This window comes from Erythrolamprus reginae, chromosome Z (genome assembly GCF_031021105.1).
Source record: "Erythrolamprus reginae isolate rEryReg1 chromosome Z, rEryReg1.hap1, whole genome shotgun sequence".
Taxonomy (NCBI): domain Eukaryota; kingdom Metazoa; phylum Chordata; class Lepidosauria; order Squamata; family Dipsadidae; genus Erythrolamprus; species Erythrolamprus reginae.
The window spans coordinates 123,625,937-123,641,975 of NC_091963.1; the positions used below are offsets into that span (position 1 = coordinate 123,625,937).

Here is a 16,039-nt window from a genome sequence, read left to right on the forward strand (position 1 = left end):
TCGAAATGGAAGCCCAACAGCTCAAAGTCGTCTGGGTGTATGGGGAGGAGCCGGAATGCCGACTTAATGTCGCATTTACCCATAAGGGCTCCTACCCCACACTTCCTAACCATAGTCACGGCTGCATCAAAGGATGCATACCGGACTGAACACAACTCGTCAGGAATGAAATCATTCACTGACTCCCCTTTTGGAAAAGACAAATGGTGAATCAACCTAAATTCACCACTCGCCTTTTTGGGGACCACACCTAAGGGAGACACCCGAAGATTCGGGAAGGGCGGCTCCGAGAAGGGCCCAAGGACCCTGCCTTCGGCAACCTCCTTCCCAATCTTCTCCCTAACAATGTCTTCATGACCAACAACCGACCTAAGGTTGTCAGACATGAAGGCCTTCCTAACACCCTGGTAAGTGATCCTAAATCCCTCTGAAAAACCTAGCAAGAGAGCGGCCGCTCTCGAGCGAGGGTGGTAGTCGCCCAACCAACCCTCAAGCACCACTAAATTAATTGGGCTGGGCCCCTTTTCCCCCAGCAGGTGGGGGAGGCTTTGGGAGACCCGAGCCTTTCTTTTCAATCCCCTTCTTGGGGCGGGGGCACACGGCTGCGGAATGGTTTCCCCCACAACTTCCGCAGGCGTGACGAAACCTGCAAATGGGGCGGAAGCACGCCCCCTTTGCAGCGAACTCGTGACACACTAAAGAGGCCCCTTTTCCAACGGCACCCGCCACGGCCTTGGCGGGTGCCGTAAAGTGACCGCTATCGGTCCTATCACAGCCCTCCTTCCCTGACATATGCGTGGCCTGGAACCACAGGTCCGGTACCACCATATCCCAAGGCAAGTAGGGGTCATGGGCAATACGCATCCTGAACCCCTTGTCGTAATGCCTCCATATGGTGCCCCCATATTCAAAATGGGCCCTCGCTATAAGGTCGATGTACTTCAGCAAGGCAGCGGCCCTACCCGGCTGCCTCTGAATTACCACCGACGCAAAGGTCAGAAAGGCATACAGCCACGAGCTGAAGCATTTCGTAACCTTTGTCTTTTTGACCTTCTCCCCAGGGACCACCTCCTTGTCCTGTTTAGGGACCTCCCTGTTCAAAATGGAGAAAAGATCAACGTACTCACCCCGCCAGATTGCCTCCTTAACTGACGGGTGAAGATGGTACCCTAAAGGTGTCGCGGGCAACCCACAAGGGATGGCCCCAGGCTTGATGCTGGCGAACGGGTCCCACACCGTGGTGGCCCCCGAGCCCAGCACCCCAAGCCCCGGTGGATACATGAACGGGACCGGTGGCATAATGGCCGGTGGGGGAGGGATCCAACCCCCCACCCCCGCCCCAGGTGGGACAGGTACCCCCGGCGCCCCCACTGGCGGAGCCGGCGGGGACGAGACCTGTCCACAGGTGCCTGCAGCAGACCCCATGAAGCTGTTGCCACCCCCCAAAGCTGGCGGGATGAACCCGGGACCCTGGATGGGCAGGAGCGGTGATGTGCCTACATGTGGTGCAACCTCACCTGCCCCGTAAGGGGTAGAAGCCATCCACGGTGGGCCCATCCTGGTTGGGCCCTGGAACGATGACCACTGCCCAGGCTGGGCCATCTGCCCAGCGTGGCCCGTCTGCCCGGTGCTGCCCGTCTGTCCAGTGCCAGCCATCTGCACGTCGTGGGCCACTTGCCCTGCTGGGGCCGACTCCTCTTCGGGGTCTGCGCCCCATGCTGCGGTGGCAGCCGAGGAAAGCCCCTCCGGGCCTGCCCCCGACCGCCACCTCTCCAAATCATCGAGCCGCTCCAGGACCCTGGCCCAGGAGAGAGAAGGGGACACCACGGGTTGAGGGACTGTGGGCATAAACCCTACCACCACCCCCCACCGGGATCCCCCCCAGGGGCCCCTCTGCCGCCGCCCGAGCCCGGGCAGACGGCCTGGCAGCCCTCCTAGGCCGCACCACAGGTTGGGCCGGGAGGGCCTTAGCTTGCCGCTTTTTAGGGGCCATGCCACCAAAATCTAATATTATACAATAAGGGAATAGGGCGGGACCAAGCCCTCCCCCAACGGGCCCTGCACCACTTGAACAAGGCCTGCCCGAAACAGCAGGCCTCAGCAGTGCAAAAACCCACCCAGGAAGCTAATCCCCCCCTTTCCAATGGGCGACAAGGCCCAACACCAGGCCTTTATCCCAGGCCTCAAGCCACCCAGCGACCCCCGCGGGCCCGCGAGGCCACCAGAAGGCAGCACCTCCCTCCCTCTAAAAGGAACAATGAGGCTCCAAACCGGAGCGGAGCCCAGCCGATGCTGGCTCCGCTGATGCAGAAAAAGGCTTTTCGCCACACCACAGGCCACAAAATGGCGCCTCGCACGAGGTCGCCAAACAAAATGGCCGCCGGAGCAGAACGACCGAACGTCTGCTCTGGAGCTCAGTCCGGGCGAAAAGGGAGAGCCCCGGGCCTGCTCGCCCTTATATAGGGCAAGCAGGCCCCGCCCGGACCAATCAGGGCCTGGCCAATCAGGCCCTGATCTCCCGAGCGAAGTCTCGCATCGCGAGACTTCGCCCGGGATCCAAAATGGCGGCCGCCATGAGGGACCGTGTCTCCCGGTTCCTCCAGCAAAGCCTGCCTGCCGGGTAAGTCCGGCGCTGCCCTTTTTGAGTAGAGTTTCCATAATTTTAACTATAACTGATGTCAAGCTAATTGCCCTGTAGTTACCAGCTTCTTCTCTACTGCCCTTCTTGTGGATAGGCACAACACTGGCCATTCTTCAATCATCAGGAACATCTCCTGTTAGAAGAGATTAGTTAAACAAATCAGTCAGGGGGGTATCAATCACAGATCTGAGTTCTTTAAGAACTCTGGTATAGATGCCATGTGGACCCATTGTCTTATTTATCATTAATCATTCAAGTTATTCTAAGACATCAGCCTCTGAGGTCACTGGAGCTGAATTCCTACAGCTGGAAGCAATGCTATATCCATCTATAGTATTATATCGTAAGCTGCCTTCTGAGAAGTAGCTATTCAAATGGTCAGCGATCTCATTACTCACAAATGCATGTGCCGGTGCCTGGAGGCTGTTAGGGTCTGGATGGGTGTCAACAGACTCAAATTCAACCCTGATAAGATGGAGTGGCTGTGGGTCTTGCTTCCCAAGGACAATTCCATCTGTCCATCCATTACCCAGGGGGGAAATTATTGACCCCCTCAGAGTGGGACCACAACTTGGGCATCCTCCTTGATCCACAGCTCAGATTAGAGAAACATCTTTCAGCTGTGGCGAGGGGGGCATTTGACCAGGTTTTCCTGGTGCACCAGTTGCAGCCCCACCTGGACCAGGAGTCACTGCTCACAGTCACTCATGCCCTCATCACTTTGAGGTTCGACTACTGTAATGCTCCCTACATGGGGCTACCTATGAAGAGTGTTCGGAAACTTCAGATCATGCAGAATGCAGCTGTAAGAGCAATCATGGGCTTCCCTAAGTATGCCATGTTACACCAACACTCCGCAGTCTGCATTGGCTGCCAATCAGTTTCCGGTCACAATTCAAAGTGTTGGTTATGACCAATAAAGCCCTTCATGGCACCGGACCAGAATATCTCTGAGACCGCCTTCTGCCGCACAACACCCAGCGGCCGATCAGTCCCACAGAGTTGGCCTTCTCTGGGTCCCATCGACTAAACAATATCGGCTGGCGAGACCCAGGGGAAGAGCCTTCTCAGTGGCGGCCCCAACCTTCTAGAATCAACTTCCACTGGAGATTAGGATTGCTCCCACCCTCCTTGCCTTTCATAAACTCCTTAAAATCCACCTCTGTCATCAGGCATGGGGAAATTGATTCTGTTTTATGTATGATCTATATGAGATGTATGATTGCTGTTTATATTAAGGGTTTTTAAATTGTTTTAATCAATTGGATTTGTACTATTTTATTGTTGTGAGCCACTCTGAGTCTTCAGAGAGGGGCAGCATACAAATCTAATAAACAAACAAACAAATAAATTGTGCTGCCATGGAGAAATGGACAATGAAGCAGCTGGCCTGAGGGAAGGAAGAGAAGGAAGAGAAGAAAGAAGGAAAACAGACTTCTCCTTCCATTATGCCAGTCACTCTGTTGTTCATTTTTCCATTCAAGCGCAGTGCAGCACCTAGTGTCCACTTAGATAGCAGGAGGGGATTTAACAACCACTTTACCTGAACCTGCGTGAAATGAATACCACCACCACCACTGATTACAGGTGCATAAAAATAGAAGAAAATTTTATATCCTTTTAATTTAAAGCCCCCCATTGTCAAAGAATGATACTGATATTGCCTAGGTGATACCACTAAACATATGGCATCTTCCAAAATATACTTACTCAACTATTGGTGAATCTTTATTGAAGTATAGATGTTATATGCATTTAACTAAAATAAAATTTTAAAGGTATTGGATAGATGATGGCATAGATAGCACAAACCTGGATAAGACTTTTAGTATATTTTTTCATGAGCTTGGATGAAATCCTTCTCAGGCACATTTCAAAAAAAATATCCTGATGTACATTTATTTATATCCCTTTTTGTTATATAATAAAGCATGTTGTCAGGCCAAAGCCCATCATTTGAGTTAGAGGCTTTGGCCTGCTACAATTAGAGTAGTAATGTAGGAATTGAGAGGGATGGTTGCATGAGGGGAACACACTAGCCACAACAAATTCCTTTCTTGAAGATCCAAGGTCATCCTTTGTTCAGCACCAGTGGAAGTATGGAGGATGTCCATGGGCATGCAGACAACCGGACTGATCCATGTGATGCTCTTGTGGGTATGGGGAGGAAGGATGAACCTTTTGGATTTTGATTTACAATTTTGAATTACTCATTCTGCTTTTTCAATTCTGTTGGTTGTCAAAAATTTATGGTAGTTAGTACCAGCTTACTCAACCTGCCTACCCTGTTTGGTTTCTCATTTTCCAAAGGAGTTATAAGGAAAAGAAAAAATGCTTTGGTGAATGTGTGAAAAATAGATTGACATAGAGTTTATTTATTTAATTTTTTATTTATTTGTTTTGTCAAGAACATATTGGAGGTATGTAAAGATATAATAATGTCTATATACATGATAATAGTAAAAAGAAAAAATAAGAAAAAAAATAGATATAATAATATTCATATACATCATACTAATAAAAAATATATAAAGAAACATTAGGACAGGGGATGGAAGGCATGCTGGTGCACTTATGCATGTCCCTTACTGACCTCTTAGGAATCGGGAGAGGTCAACAGTGGATAGTCTAAGGGTAAAATTTTGGGGGTTAGGAGATGATACTACAGAGTCTGGTAGCGAGTTCCATGAATAAACTACCGGGTTACTAAAGTTGCATTTCCTACAGTGGCGTTTGGAGCAGTTTACATTAAGTTTGTATCTGTTGTGTGCTTGTGTGTTGTTGTGGTTGAAGCTGAAATAGTTGTTGACAGGAAGGACTTTGTAGCATATGATTTTATGGGCTATGCTTAGATCATGTTTAAGGTGACATAGTTCTAAACTTTCTAAATCTAGGATTGTAAGTCCAGTTTCGTAGAGTATTCGGTTGCGAGTGGAGGAGTGGAGGGCTCTTCTGGTAAAGTATCTCTGGACATCTTCTAGAGTGTTTATGTCTGAAATGCAGTGTGAGTTCCAGACTGATGAGCTGTATTCAAGGATTGGTCTGGGGAAAGTTTTGCATGCTCTGGTTAATAGTATGGGATTACTGGAGCAGAAGCTATATAGGATTAAGTTAACAAATATTGAAGCCTTTTTGGGAATGTTGTTGCAGTGGGCTTTGGCATTTAGGTCATTTGATATAAGTATTCCAAGATATTTTACAGAGTGAGGATTGTCTGTAAGGTCTTGTTTATTCAGCTTGTATTTGGTGTTCAGATTCTTTTTGCCAATGTGTAGGACAGAGCATTGGTTGGTTGAGATTTGGAGTTGCCAAATGTTTGACCATTCGAACACAAAGTCAAGGTCTTTCTGGAGAGTAGCAGTGGTTATTGGTGGTGTTGAAAAGTTTTACATCATTGCAAAGAGAAATCAAGGTAAAAACCAGAAATCAACAAATCAAGGTTAAAATCAGGAGACAATGAGATCTACTCCTGTGTTAAGAAGCAACTGACTTTAAGCCAGTCACTCTCCCTCTCCTTCAGTGTTAGGCAGGAAACTATGGCAAATCCCTTCAGAAAAGCCTTACCAAGAAAAAAATACTTGTCCAGGTAGATCAGGCAGAGGTTCCTACTTTTCCCCACTACCGGAACGCTCTTGGAGAACAGCGCAGACGCACATGCATCCAGCGGTTAGGCATGCACTGCCATGTATGAGATTTATCTTCTACACCTGTGCCAGAAGCCAAACTTTGTGTGCATGTGCGAGTAAGATTTCAGTGATTTTCACCAATATTTTTGTTTCCACGCAAGCGCAGAAGCAAACAAACACTGAAAATGGGTGAAATCTTGCATGCAAGAGCATTGCGGCGCAGTCGGAGTAACAGCCGGACACAGGTAATGGGTATAAATAGGGTCACTTTTATTAAAAGCCAACTTGAATTAACTATTTAACCAAATATGCCCACGTGACCTGCAGTGGTGCATAATCAAATGGGGGCGGAGTTAACTTTCCAACCAAACTCAACTGAGCAACTTCGAGGGCGAAAGCTCCAAGCCTGGGTGCAGGGTCATGTTAAAATTACACCTGCCCCCTGCCACGCCCCCACGGCGTGTGGGATGGCTCGCCACTGGTCTCCAATAATCTCCATGCAGCGAGCCACAGGAGGGACCTCCCTCACCGAACCCAGGCCGGTCGAGCCCTGTAATCCGAGAAGGAGATCCCCCCACACCTCAGTAGAGGTGCCCCTAAAGGAGATCACACAGTTGCTTACGCCCATTTCCGCCCCCTATCGGCCACAGCAGGGGGTGAAATGATAATTTATTCCCCCTGCTCCCCCCCCTGCACATGAATGTGCAGGCACCTCTGCAGGTCCGCTATAAATTTGTCATTACCTTTATCTGTTAAGTGTACCCCATCCTGTCTATATAAGTCTACCTGGGGTGGTCTATCACTCCCCCCCCCGCCTGTAATACCCACTTCTTAACTGCTCTGTTAACCCTCTTCCTGGCCCCATCCACCGCCCTGGGGCTCCTAGCATGCCTCCAACACCTACGTGGCAAGATGTTGGACCACAATACACGGGTGTCCGGCCACCGCTTCCAGATTACCTGTAAACCATCCCAAATGTGCCACAACAAGTCAACGCCAGTCATTGCTCCCAGGTCGTTGCCACCCACATGCAAGACCAACCATCCCGGCACCCCCTGCACCTTCCCACTGTTAAACAACAGGGGAAGCAAATCCAACCACCGTAGGCCTCTACGGCCCAACCATTGGACAATCACATGCCGGTCCAGCTCCAACTGCGTGCCTGGCGTTGTCACCCGGGCCCTCCTCTCCGCCCAGTGTATCATGCTGTGGCCACAGATCAGGACTCTCTGCGCACCCTGTGCATTCTCTAAAAGGAAGGGAGGAAACAAAGCAGTGTCAGAAGTGGCCGCGCAGGCCGCACCCAGTCCCGCCCTACTCACCTAAGGGCGGATGTAAGTCCGGAAGGCCGCAGATCGCCACCGGCCCACCGCACGTATGTCCGGCCCGCTGAAGCCCTCCTCTGCTGCAAAAGAAGCTGCCCCAATCCTGAAAGAGTGAGTCCCATAACGCTTGGGGTCCAGGCCCATCCGGGCCAGGGCCTTGGTCGTCACCGCCCAAAACTGGTACCTGGTGGGAGGTTCCCCAGAGGAATGACAAAAAAGCGGGCCGGGATCTCCGCCCCTAAGGGCCCAATACGCTGATATTGCACCCACCGGGCACACCCTCCTGTGGCTGGTCCGGGAAAGCTTAACTGTCACGCCCCGTCCCATTTGATCCGTTTTGGACCGTCGCAGCCGCAGGAAGACTGAGCCCCGCCTGAATCGAATGTCCCTAGCTGTAAAGGCCCGGCCGGAGCTGTCAAACCTGGATGCCGCCAAGACCTCGCTTACGCGAAAGGCCCCAAAAAACAGCGTTACCGCAGCTGCGTGATAAAGTGCCGCCTCGTACTGAGATCGGCAAAGCCTGTCCCACAAGTCGCCCAAACCCCTCAGGTGAACCAACCTGAGGGGGCATCTGCTATCACCCCGGGTCGGGCCCCTCTCTCTGATCCACCCCTCTAGTGTTTTCCTAACCCTAAAGTCCCCCGTGGTGTCTGAAAAGCCCCGTGACTTGGCTATAAAAGCCAAACCAGCCAGCTTGGCCCGAATGGTGCAGGCTGACAACCCCCGGTGCTTACATAATGTACAAAACTCCAATACATGTTCGACCGGGGCCGGCCAGAGCTGATCGTATCTCCTAAGTTGACGAAAAGCCCCAAATTCCCTACCTGCCCGCTGGTATGACCTCCTGGTGCTTGCGGCAATGGACATGTCCACTGCCCTGTTTACGTCGGCCCTCCAATCAGCCAAAGGTGCTGGGGGGCTGCCTCCGGGTACTCCTCGGCCTGTGGGGCAAGCAGCCGGAACCTAGCTAACTGTCCCCTGGATAATGCGTCGGCTACCCCGTTCCTAATCCCCGGGACATGGTGCGCACGAAAGAGCATGTTATGTGCCAGGCACCTCATTACCATGTGACGAACCAACCCCATCACCCTTTCGTTCTTGGAGGAGAGCGTGTTAACCACATGTACGACCGCCATATTGTCACACCAGAAATGTACTGTCTTCCCAGTGAAGCTATGGGACCAAAGCTCGATGGCCACGACAATTGGGAATAGTTCCAAAAAGGTCAGATCCCTGCAAACTGCGGTGCCCAGCCACCCGTGCAGCCAGTCCGCCCTAAACCACCTATCCTTCCAGACCACACCAAAACCGGCCGTCCCGGCTGCGTCCGACTTCACCTGGAAGTCGCCTTTCAAAAGCATGTCCTCTCTCCAAAAGGAGACCCCGTTGTACGTGTCCAAAAATTGTTGCCACACCCCCAGGTCCTTCCTAACGCTAGCCGTCAAGCGAATCCTGTGGTGTGGCTTGCTAAGACCTACCGTCGCCTGGTAAAGCCTAAACATGAACGCCCTACCCGGCGCTATCACTCTACAAGCGAAGTTCAACAGTCCCGCTAGCTCCTGAACCTGCCTAAGGGTAACTCTTCTAGCGGCCTGAACAACCCTCACCGTGTTCCGCAACCTTGCCAACTTGTCTTCAGGTAGCCTACATGTCTGCGCCACCGAATCCACCTCAATGCCTAAAAATGTAAGCCTAGTGGTGGGCCCCTCGGTCTTTTCGTGTGCCAGAGGCACGCCGAGGTCCAAGCATAAATCCTGAAACCCCGCCATCCCCCGTTGGCATTCGTCAGAGCCCGCCGGCCCTGCGAAAAGAAAGTCATCTAAATAATGAACAACCGACCGAATCCCGGTACTCTTCACGTGGGCCCACTCTAGGAAGGAACTAAACTTCTCAAACAATGAACATGAAATTGAACAACCCATCGGCAGGGCCCTATCAACAAAGAACCCCCCTTCAAACTGAAAACCTAACAGGTCGAAATCCTCGGGGTGAATAGGCAAAAGTCGAAAGGCCGAATTAATATCACATTTACCCATCAGGGCCCCTGGGCCACACCCCCGTACCATCGAGACAGCCGTCTCGAAGGGCGTGTAGCGCACCGAGCACAGCTCTTCAGGGATGTGATCATTTACCGAGGCACCCGGAGGGAAAGACAGGTGATGAATGAGCCTGAACTCTCCGGCTGTTCTCTTGGGCACCACTCCCAGGGGGGATACTTGCAGAGAGGGCAGGGGCGGCCCCATAAAGGGGCCCAGCACCCGTCCCTCCCGCACCTCCTTCATAATTTTGTCCCATACCACATGCCCCATGCCGGCTACAGACCTCAGGTTGTCAGCAAGGCACGCAATCCTAGGCCCCTCGTACGGAATCCTAAAGCCCTCCGTGAAACCTGCGACCAAAAATTCGGCACCCTTCCTAGGGCGGTAGCCTGTAAGCCTGGCTCTCAACCTGTCCAATCTAACTGGGGTTGGTCCCCTTACCCTGAGCTCCTGTTGGCTGGGGCTTAGAAGGGGCCCCTGCCCCCTTATTGCCGCCTCCCCCCCTGCCCCTGTAGCAGGCTGATGTTGGGTGCCTGCCATTACACAAAGAGCAGGCGTGGCGAAAGCGGCAAACTGGCCTGGAACAGGCTCCCCTGGCGCCGTACTCGTAACAGTACGGCGGGATCCGAAAGGGCAAACCAGCCCCACTACGCTGTGCAGAGGCCGGGGTCCCCGAACCCACCCCGGGGCGGGGAAGGGTGGCTTCCTTTCCTTGGGTCAGCAGCAGGTGGCCGGTAGGCGTCCGCCCGCTAGCCGGGGTAGCTGCTTTCTGCATGGCTCGAAGCCACAGGTCATTGTGCCTCATGTCCCAAGGCCAGTGCCTATTGTGTGCGGCAAATCTCCGAAACGTTTCATCGTACTGCTTCCAAGCCTCGCCCCCAAACTCCTGATACGCCATTAAGATCATATTCATATATAGGATAAGCTCGTGTGTCTTATGCACATCATCTTCCACAACCACTGAATGATAGGCCAGGAAGGCGTAGGCCCACGCCAATATCCTCTTATCCATTTTGGTGTCCTTTGCCTCATCAGACCCCTTCTTACCATCCTTGTCCTTGTCCTTCTTAGATTTCTCGGGTAACAAAATGTTGAAGATATCAACATAAGCCCCGCGCCAGATTTTTCGCTTAAGGGCCTGTGACATGTGCATGCTAAGCGGCGTGTCAGGGAGGCCGGGTGCAAAGGGGTTGTCACTGTCCCCCTCGTAGGGGTCAGTGGACTCCGTTGTTGTGGACTCTGAGCTATCCCTCGAAGTGTCCCGTCTCCTTCTGCCCCGCTTTGCCACACTACGATGACGGCCCCTCCCCCACACCTGGGCCGCAGTGCGCAAACGCCATGTTTTGTGTGTCTTATGTGTGTTGCGTTTAACCGCCCGTAGCCTGCCTCGTGGCCCCCGAGGCCGGGACCACCGATGCTTAGGCACAGGGCACTCACCCCAATGTGAAGAATCGTCATCAGCCTCCTCTGAGCCGGAAGCAGCCCTGCTTCCCCGTCTCCTCTTGTGCCTTTTCTTAGCGCGCCGGTCGGATCTCACCCTCTGGGACCTTTCCTCCGAGTCCGAGGAGCTCTGGGTCCCCTCTGCGCTCGTGGCACCCCTGGCGTCCTCGTGCCGGGACCAGCCCCTCTTCCTTGGCCTCTCATCCAATTTCTCGAGCAAGGCAGAAAGAAGGTGTGAGGAGACTCCTCGCCTGCACCCTCACTCCCAACTGCCCGAGCCGTGGGGAACCCCTCCTCAGACCCACTCAATTCTACTGGGCTGGGGTCCCCTTCCCCGGGATCAGAGGCCTCTATCCCTCTACGACGTGGCCCCCGGGATGGGGCCCTCCCCTGGTGGCGGCCTGCTGCCCTAGGGGTCAGCCCCAGGTGCCTTGCAGCCCGCCCTCTGCTGCTTTCCTCCCCCCTGGAGCTGCCCTCCCTGCCCGGCCTACTGGCCTGTCCAGCCCCAGGGTCCTCTCCCCATGTCCTCTTGGGGGCCCTCCTCCTTCCCGTACGGCGGGGCTCGATGGGGGGGTGCCCTGATTGCCAGCCTGCCCCCCCGCTGCCCGCCGCCAGGTCCCTGACTTGGCCCTGCTGCCCCTTGCCATAGCCCTGCTGCCCTTTGACAATAGCTCGCTCCAAACCCGAAGAGGCCCGACAGGCAGCCGATGCCTCCGGCGCCGCCTGCCCGAGCCTCTAAATGCCACCCGCGTGGTCCTCTTCGGCCTCCGGGCCTAGCCGCGCTCTCTTCTCAGCGATCGCGTGCTGCTGGCCTGAGCCCTTAGTGCCGCCCACGCGTCCTCTTCGGCCTCCGGGCCTCGCCGCGTCCTCGTGCTGCCGGCCCGAGCCTCAGCAAACGCCCGCGTGGTCCTCTTCGGCCTCCGGGCCTAGCCGCGCTCTCTTCTCAGCGATCGCGTGCTGCCGGCCTGAGCCCTTAGTGCCGCCCACGCGTCCTCTTCGGCCTCCGGGCCTCGCCGCGTCCTCGTGCTGCCGGCCCGAGCCTCAGCAAACGCCCACGTGTGCTCTTCGGCCTTCAGGCCTAGCCGCACTCTCTCTGCGCGTCCGTGTGCTGCCAGGGCCGAGTCACACTGCTGCCGGGCGAGAGAAACTGCGCCACGAGGCAGCCCCTTTTATAGGGCTGCCTCACCCTCGCCCGGCCAAACAACATCACCGCGGCCCCCGGGGATGACGTGGGGCCGCCGGATCCGCCTCCAACATGGCGGCCTCCTTCCCCCGACCACGCCGCAACTCCGCGCCGGCTGGTAAGGTCGCCGGCGGCTTTCTCACGTGAGATTTTGCTTCTGGCACATGCACAGAATCCAAATCTTGTGCAGGCATCCACATGCACACCTCAGGGGCACGGAGATGCATGTGCATGCTCATTTCTGCTAACAGATCGCTGATCCCACCCATATTGGCTGCAACCCACTACTGAGGCAGATGCCATAAATTAAGTCTGATTTAAAGGTACAAAATATTAGAAGAATGATAAGTCTGGAGAGACTAAAGCTTTCATTTGCCATATTATGAGCAAGCAATAAAGGGAAAGCCATTTTATACAAGGAAGCACAAGGAGAATAAAAACCTCTTCTCCATTACACTTCTTTTCCACAATTGCATTACTCCCCAATACTCACTTCATCAAAAATGAAAAGGAGTCATTCTGCAATATCCCAGAAGCTGCCAAACATTCAATTTCTTCAGGAGTAAAAGAGGAGACTTCCTTTCAAACATTTCTTTTCCTTCTCTGAATAAAGAATAAGAAAGGAGAGTGGAAAATTCTGGTGAACAGAATACAAACAATGTTAAGAGAAATTTTCAAATCTCCACAATTTAGAAAGGACATATTTGATTTTTTTTATTTCTCATGCTACAGATAATTGGATTGAACAGGGATGGAAGAAGATAGTACAGAATAGTCAACCCCAAAATTAAATGAAATGGAGCGTTATGAAATAGATTTCCTGCTTTTTCATATTGCTGTGGTTACAAAATGTTTATCAGTATATAATATCATCTCTCTCATCTTGTGCATTCTGCTAAATGTCAGATTTTGCCATAGCACTTCTAAAGGAAAAGCTAAACAAGCTAAAACCTGTTTTGTGTAGTGCTTAAGGCACAACACTAGAAATCAGGACACAGCATAAAGTTCAGTTTTAGGCCTAGTAATTTTCAATATCTTCATAAATTATGTAGATTGAAAAATAGAAGGGGAACTTATCAAATTTGTGTTTTCTTCTCCAAACCCCAAAAACGTAAACCTTATGCTATCTATAGTCAACCTCACCCCATGCCTAAGAGGTCTATAGGGGCATGCATAAGTGCATCATTGTACCTACCATTAGTGCCCTACTGTCTTATTGCTTAATTTACCTGTACCTACTTTGCTAGTTGTGTTATCTGCTGAATGAATGAACAAATGAGTGAACAAACGAACAAATAAACAAACAAATAAACAAATAAATTTGCAGATGACACCAAGCTGGCAGAAATAGCCAACACTACAGTAGATAAACTCAAAATCCAAAAGGATCTTGACATGCTTGAACACTAGGCCTATCTAATGAAATGAAATCCATTATAGATAACAGTAAGGTTCCACACTTAGGCAAGAAAAGCCAACTGTACAGGTATAGACTAAATCAAGTTTCCAAATCTGTTATTCTATAAAATTCTATAGATGTTAAAATCTCCCATTTATACTTAAAAGCATTTTAGAAGGCAGCCTTTGATGGCATTACAAGTTTATTTTCATTGATGGGTGTATTTGATTTCCTGGAACTTTTGATGACCCCAGGAAAGTTTAATTTCCCAGTACTTATTGACTCTAGGCAACCTCATTTTATCCTTGCTGGTATTTTATCTTGTTCTTATTTTATGAGCCATGCTTAAACATAGCATGTTTTTAATATTCTAAAAGGCTAATTCCAGTTAAACTTGAGAAGTTGGTTTCTTGACTGACATATTTCACTGACATCTGCTAAAATTCAGAATAAGATTCTATATTACCACACTGTTATAGTATCAGTAGCATTTCATCACAAGAGTTTTACAAATAATATCTTGAGTTCCATGATTCTCCTGTTTGGGAGGCTGTATTTGCCTTCATCCCAACTCTCCATTTCTATCTTTATTACTTTATTAAGAGAAGGAAAATAATGAAAAAATGTATAAATATAAATAACATTAAACAAATTAATTAAAACATCCAAAGTTGAGAAAGGACACTTTTGATATTTTTATTTCTCATGCTATAGATGATGGGATTGAACATTGGTGGAAGAAGGGCATACAGAACTGTCAACCCAAAATCTAAATAAGATGGAGTGTTAGAAGAAGGTCTCAGATTGGCAATGCATCCACTTAATAATAACATAGACACTACTGTAAGATGGGGAATACAAGTGGACAAAGCTTTCTGCCTTCCTTTTTCAGAAGGGATTCTTAATGCTGTCTTGAAGATCACTACATAAGATAAGACTATAAAAGTAAAACAACCTAGCCCAGCAATGGTACTGGCCACAAGAATTCCAACCTCAAGTAGATTTATATCAGAGCATGATAGTCTTAGCAAATGTGGAATTTCACAAAAGAATTGATTGACCACATTAGAACAAAAAGGGATGGAAAAGGTGCCAGTGGTATGCAACATTCCATAGAGGACACCCATAACCCATACTAGAATTATTATTTCAATACAGTATTTCCAATTCATCACCATCTCATAATGCAGTGGATTGCAAATGGCAACATATCGATCATATGCCATGACTGTCAGGAGGAAGAAATCAGAAGACCCAAAGGTGAGAAAGAGAAAGATTTGAGCAACACAATCAAAGTAAGAGATATGTCTGGTGTCTATCACATAATTTATCATGGATTTGGGGACAATGACTGAAACAATGCCCAAGTCTTGCAGAGCTAAATTCATGAGAAAAAAATACATGGGGCTGTGTAGTCGATGGTCTAAAGCAATTGCAGAGATGATTAGAAGATTTGTTGTTACAGTTGTCAGATATAACACAAAAAAGAAAAAGAAATGCAAAAACTGCAGATGCTGATTTTTTGAGAATTCCAGAAGCAGAAAGTAAGACACTGTGGTTTGGTTCTCCATGTTTTATTTATGATAGAGCTGGCAAAACTACAAACAAAGAAAAGAGGGAAATGTAGTTAAAGTTTTGGAGGCAGCATTTTGACATGTGATGAGAATACAAAACATCAAGAAGCATAAACATAATGAACAGAGGTTCAGAGCACAGAAAACAGGGTTGTAGAATGGGGATATTCAAATACATTATTTCCCATTTTTACCCATCTGCATACAGAAACTATCACCAACCTCTTTTTCCTTCTTTTCAGTTGTGTTTTCTGGGGTAGTGATCAAAACAGTTGCTAAGGGTATTACAAAGTTGGTTGTGATAGTGTTGGAAAATTAGATAATGCTTTGTGCTTCTAGGAAAAAGGAAGTGTATGTCTACCCAATAAATATAAAAATAATTTGCTATATCTCTTACTTGGAAATCTTGAGAACACACATTTCCTTTTTGATTTATCTCTCTGTGTATGTTTATATAAGTAATGACAATGCTTTTATCTCAATTTCCCTACCAGATATAGGCTAAAATAATAACGTAAAAAGCTTTTAAACTGATACATAAATACAACATTATTAAATTTTATTTAATATTGTATTCTTAAACAAAAACTGATAGAATTTAATTTACAACATCACTGCCGTTTTGATATTCATCTGGTGATAAACATATAATTATATCACTGTACAATATATTTAATCAAAGGACTTCAAATATCAGCAGAATAAATTAATAAATCCACTTATTCAACAATCAGAAATAAATGAAAACTCAGTTTGAAAAGACAGTATCCCATCCAATATAAACCCAAAGTGTTTGTAGCAGAGTTTGAACA

The 16,039-nt window shown here is 49.5% G+C and overlaps 1 protein-coding gene across 1 annotated transcript; it reads right to left on the reverse strand.

Moving 5' to 3' along the window:
* Window positions 1-14,309: 14,309 nt before the first annotated feature.
* LOC139152894 (olfactory receptor 14A16-like) lies at window positions 14,310-15,224 on the reverse strand. The gene has a single exon (XM_070726261.1). It carries the CDS (start codon window positions 15,222-15,224, stop codon window positions 14,310-14,312), a length of 915 nt encoding a protein of 304 aa, XP_070582362.1.
* Window positions 15,225-16,039: the final 815 nt, after the last annotated feature.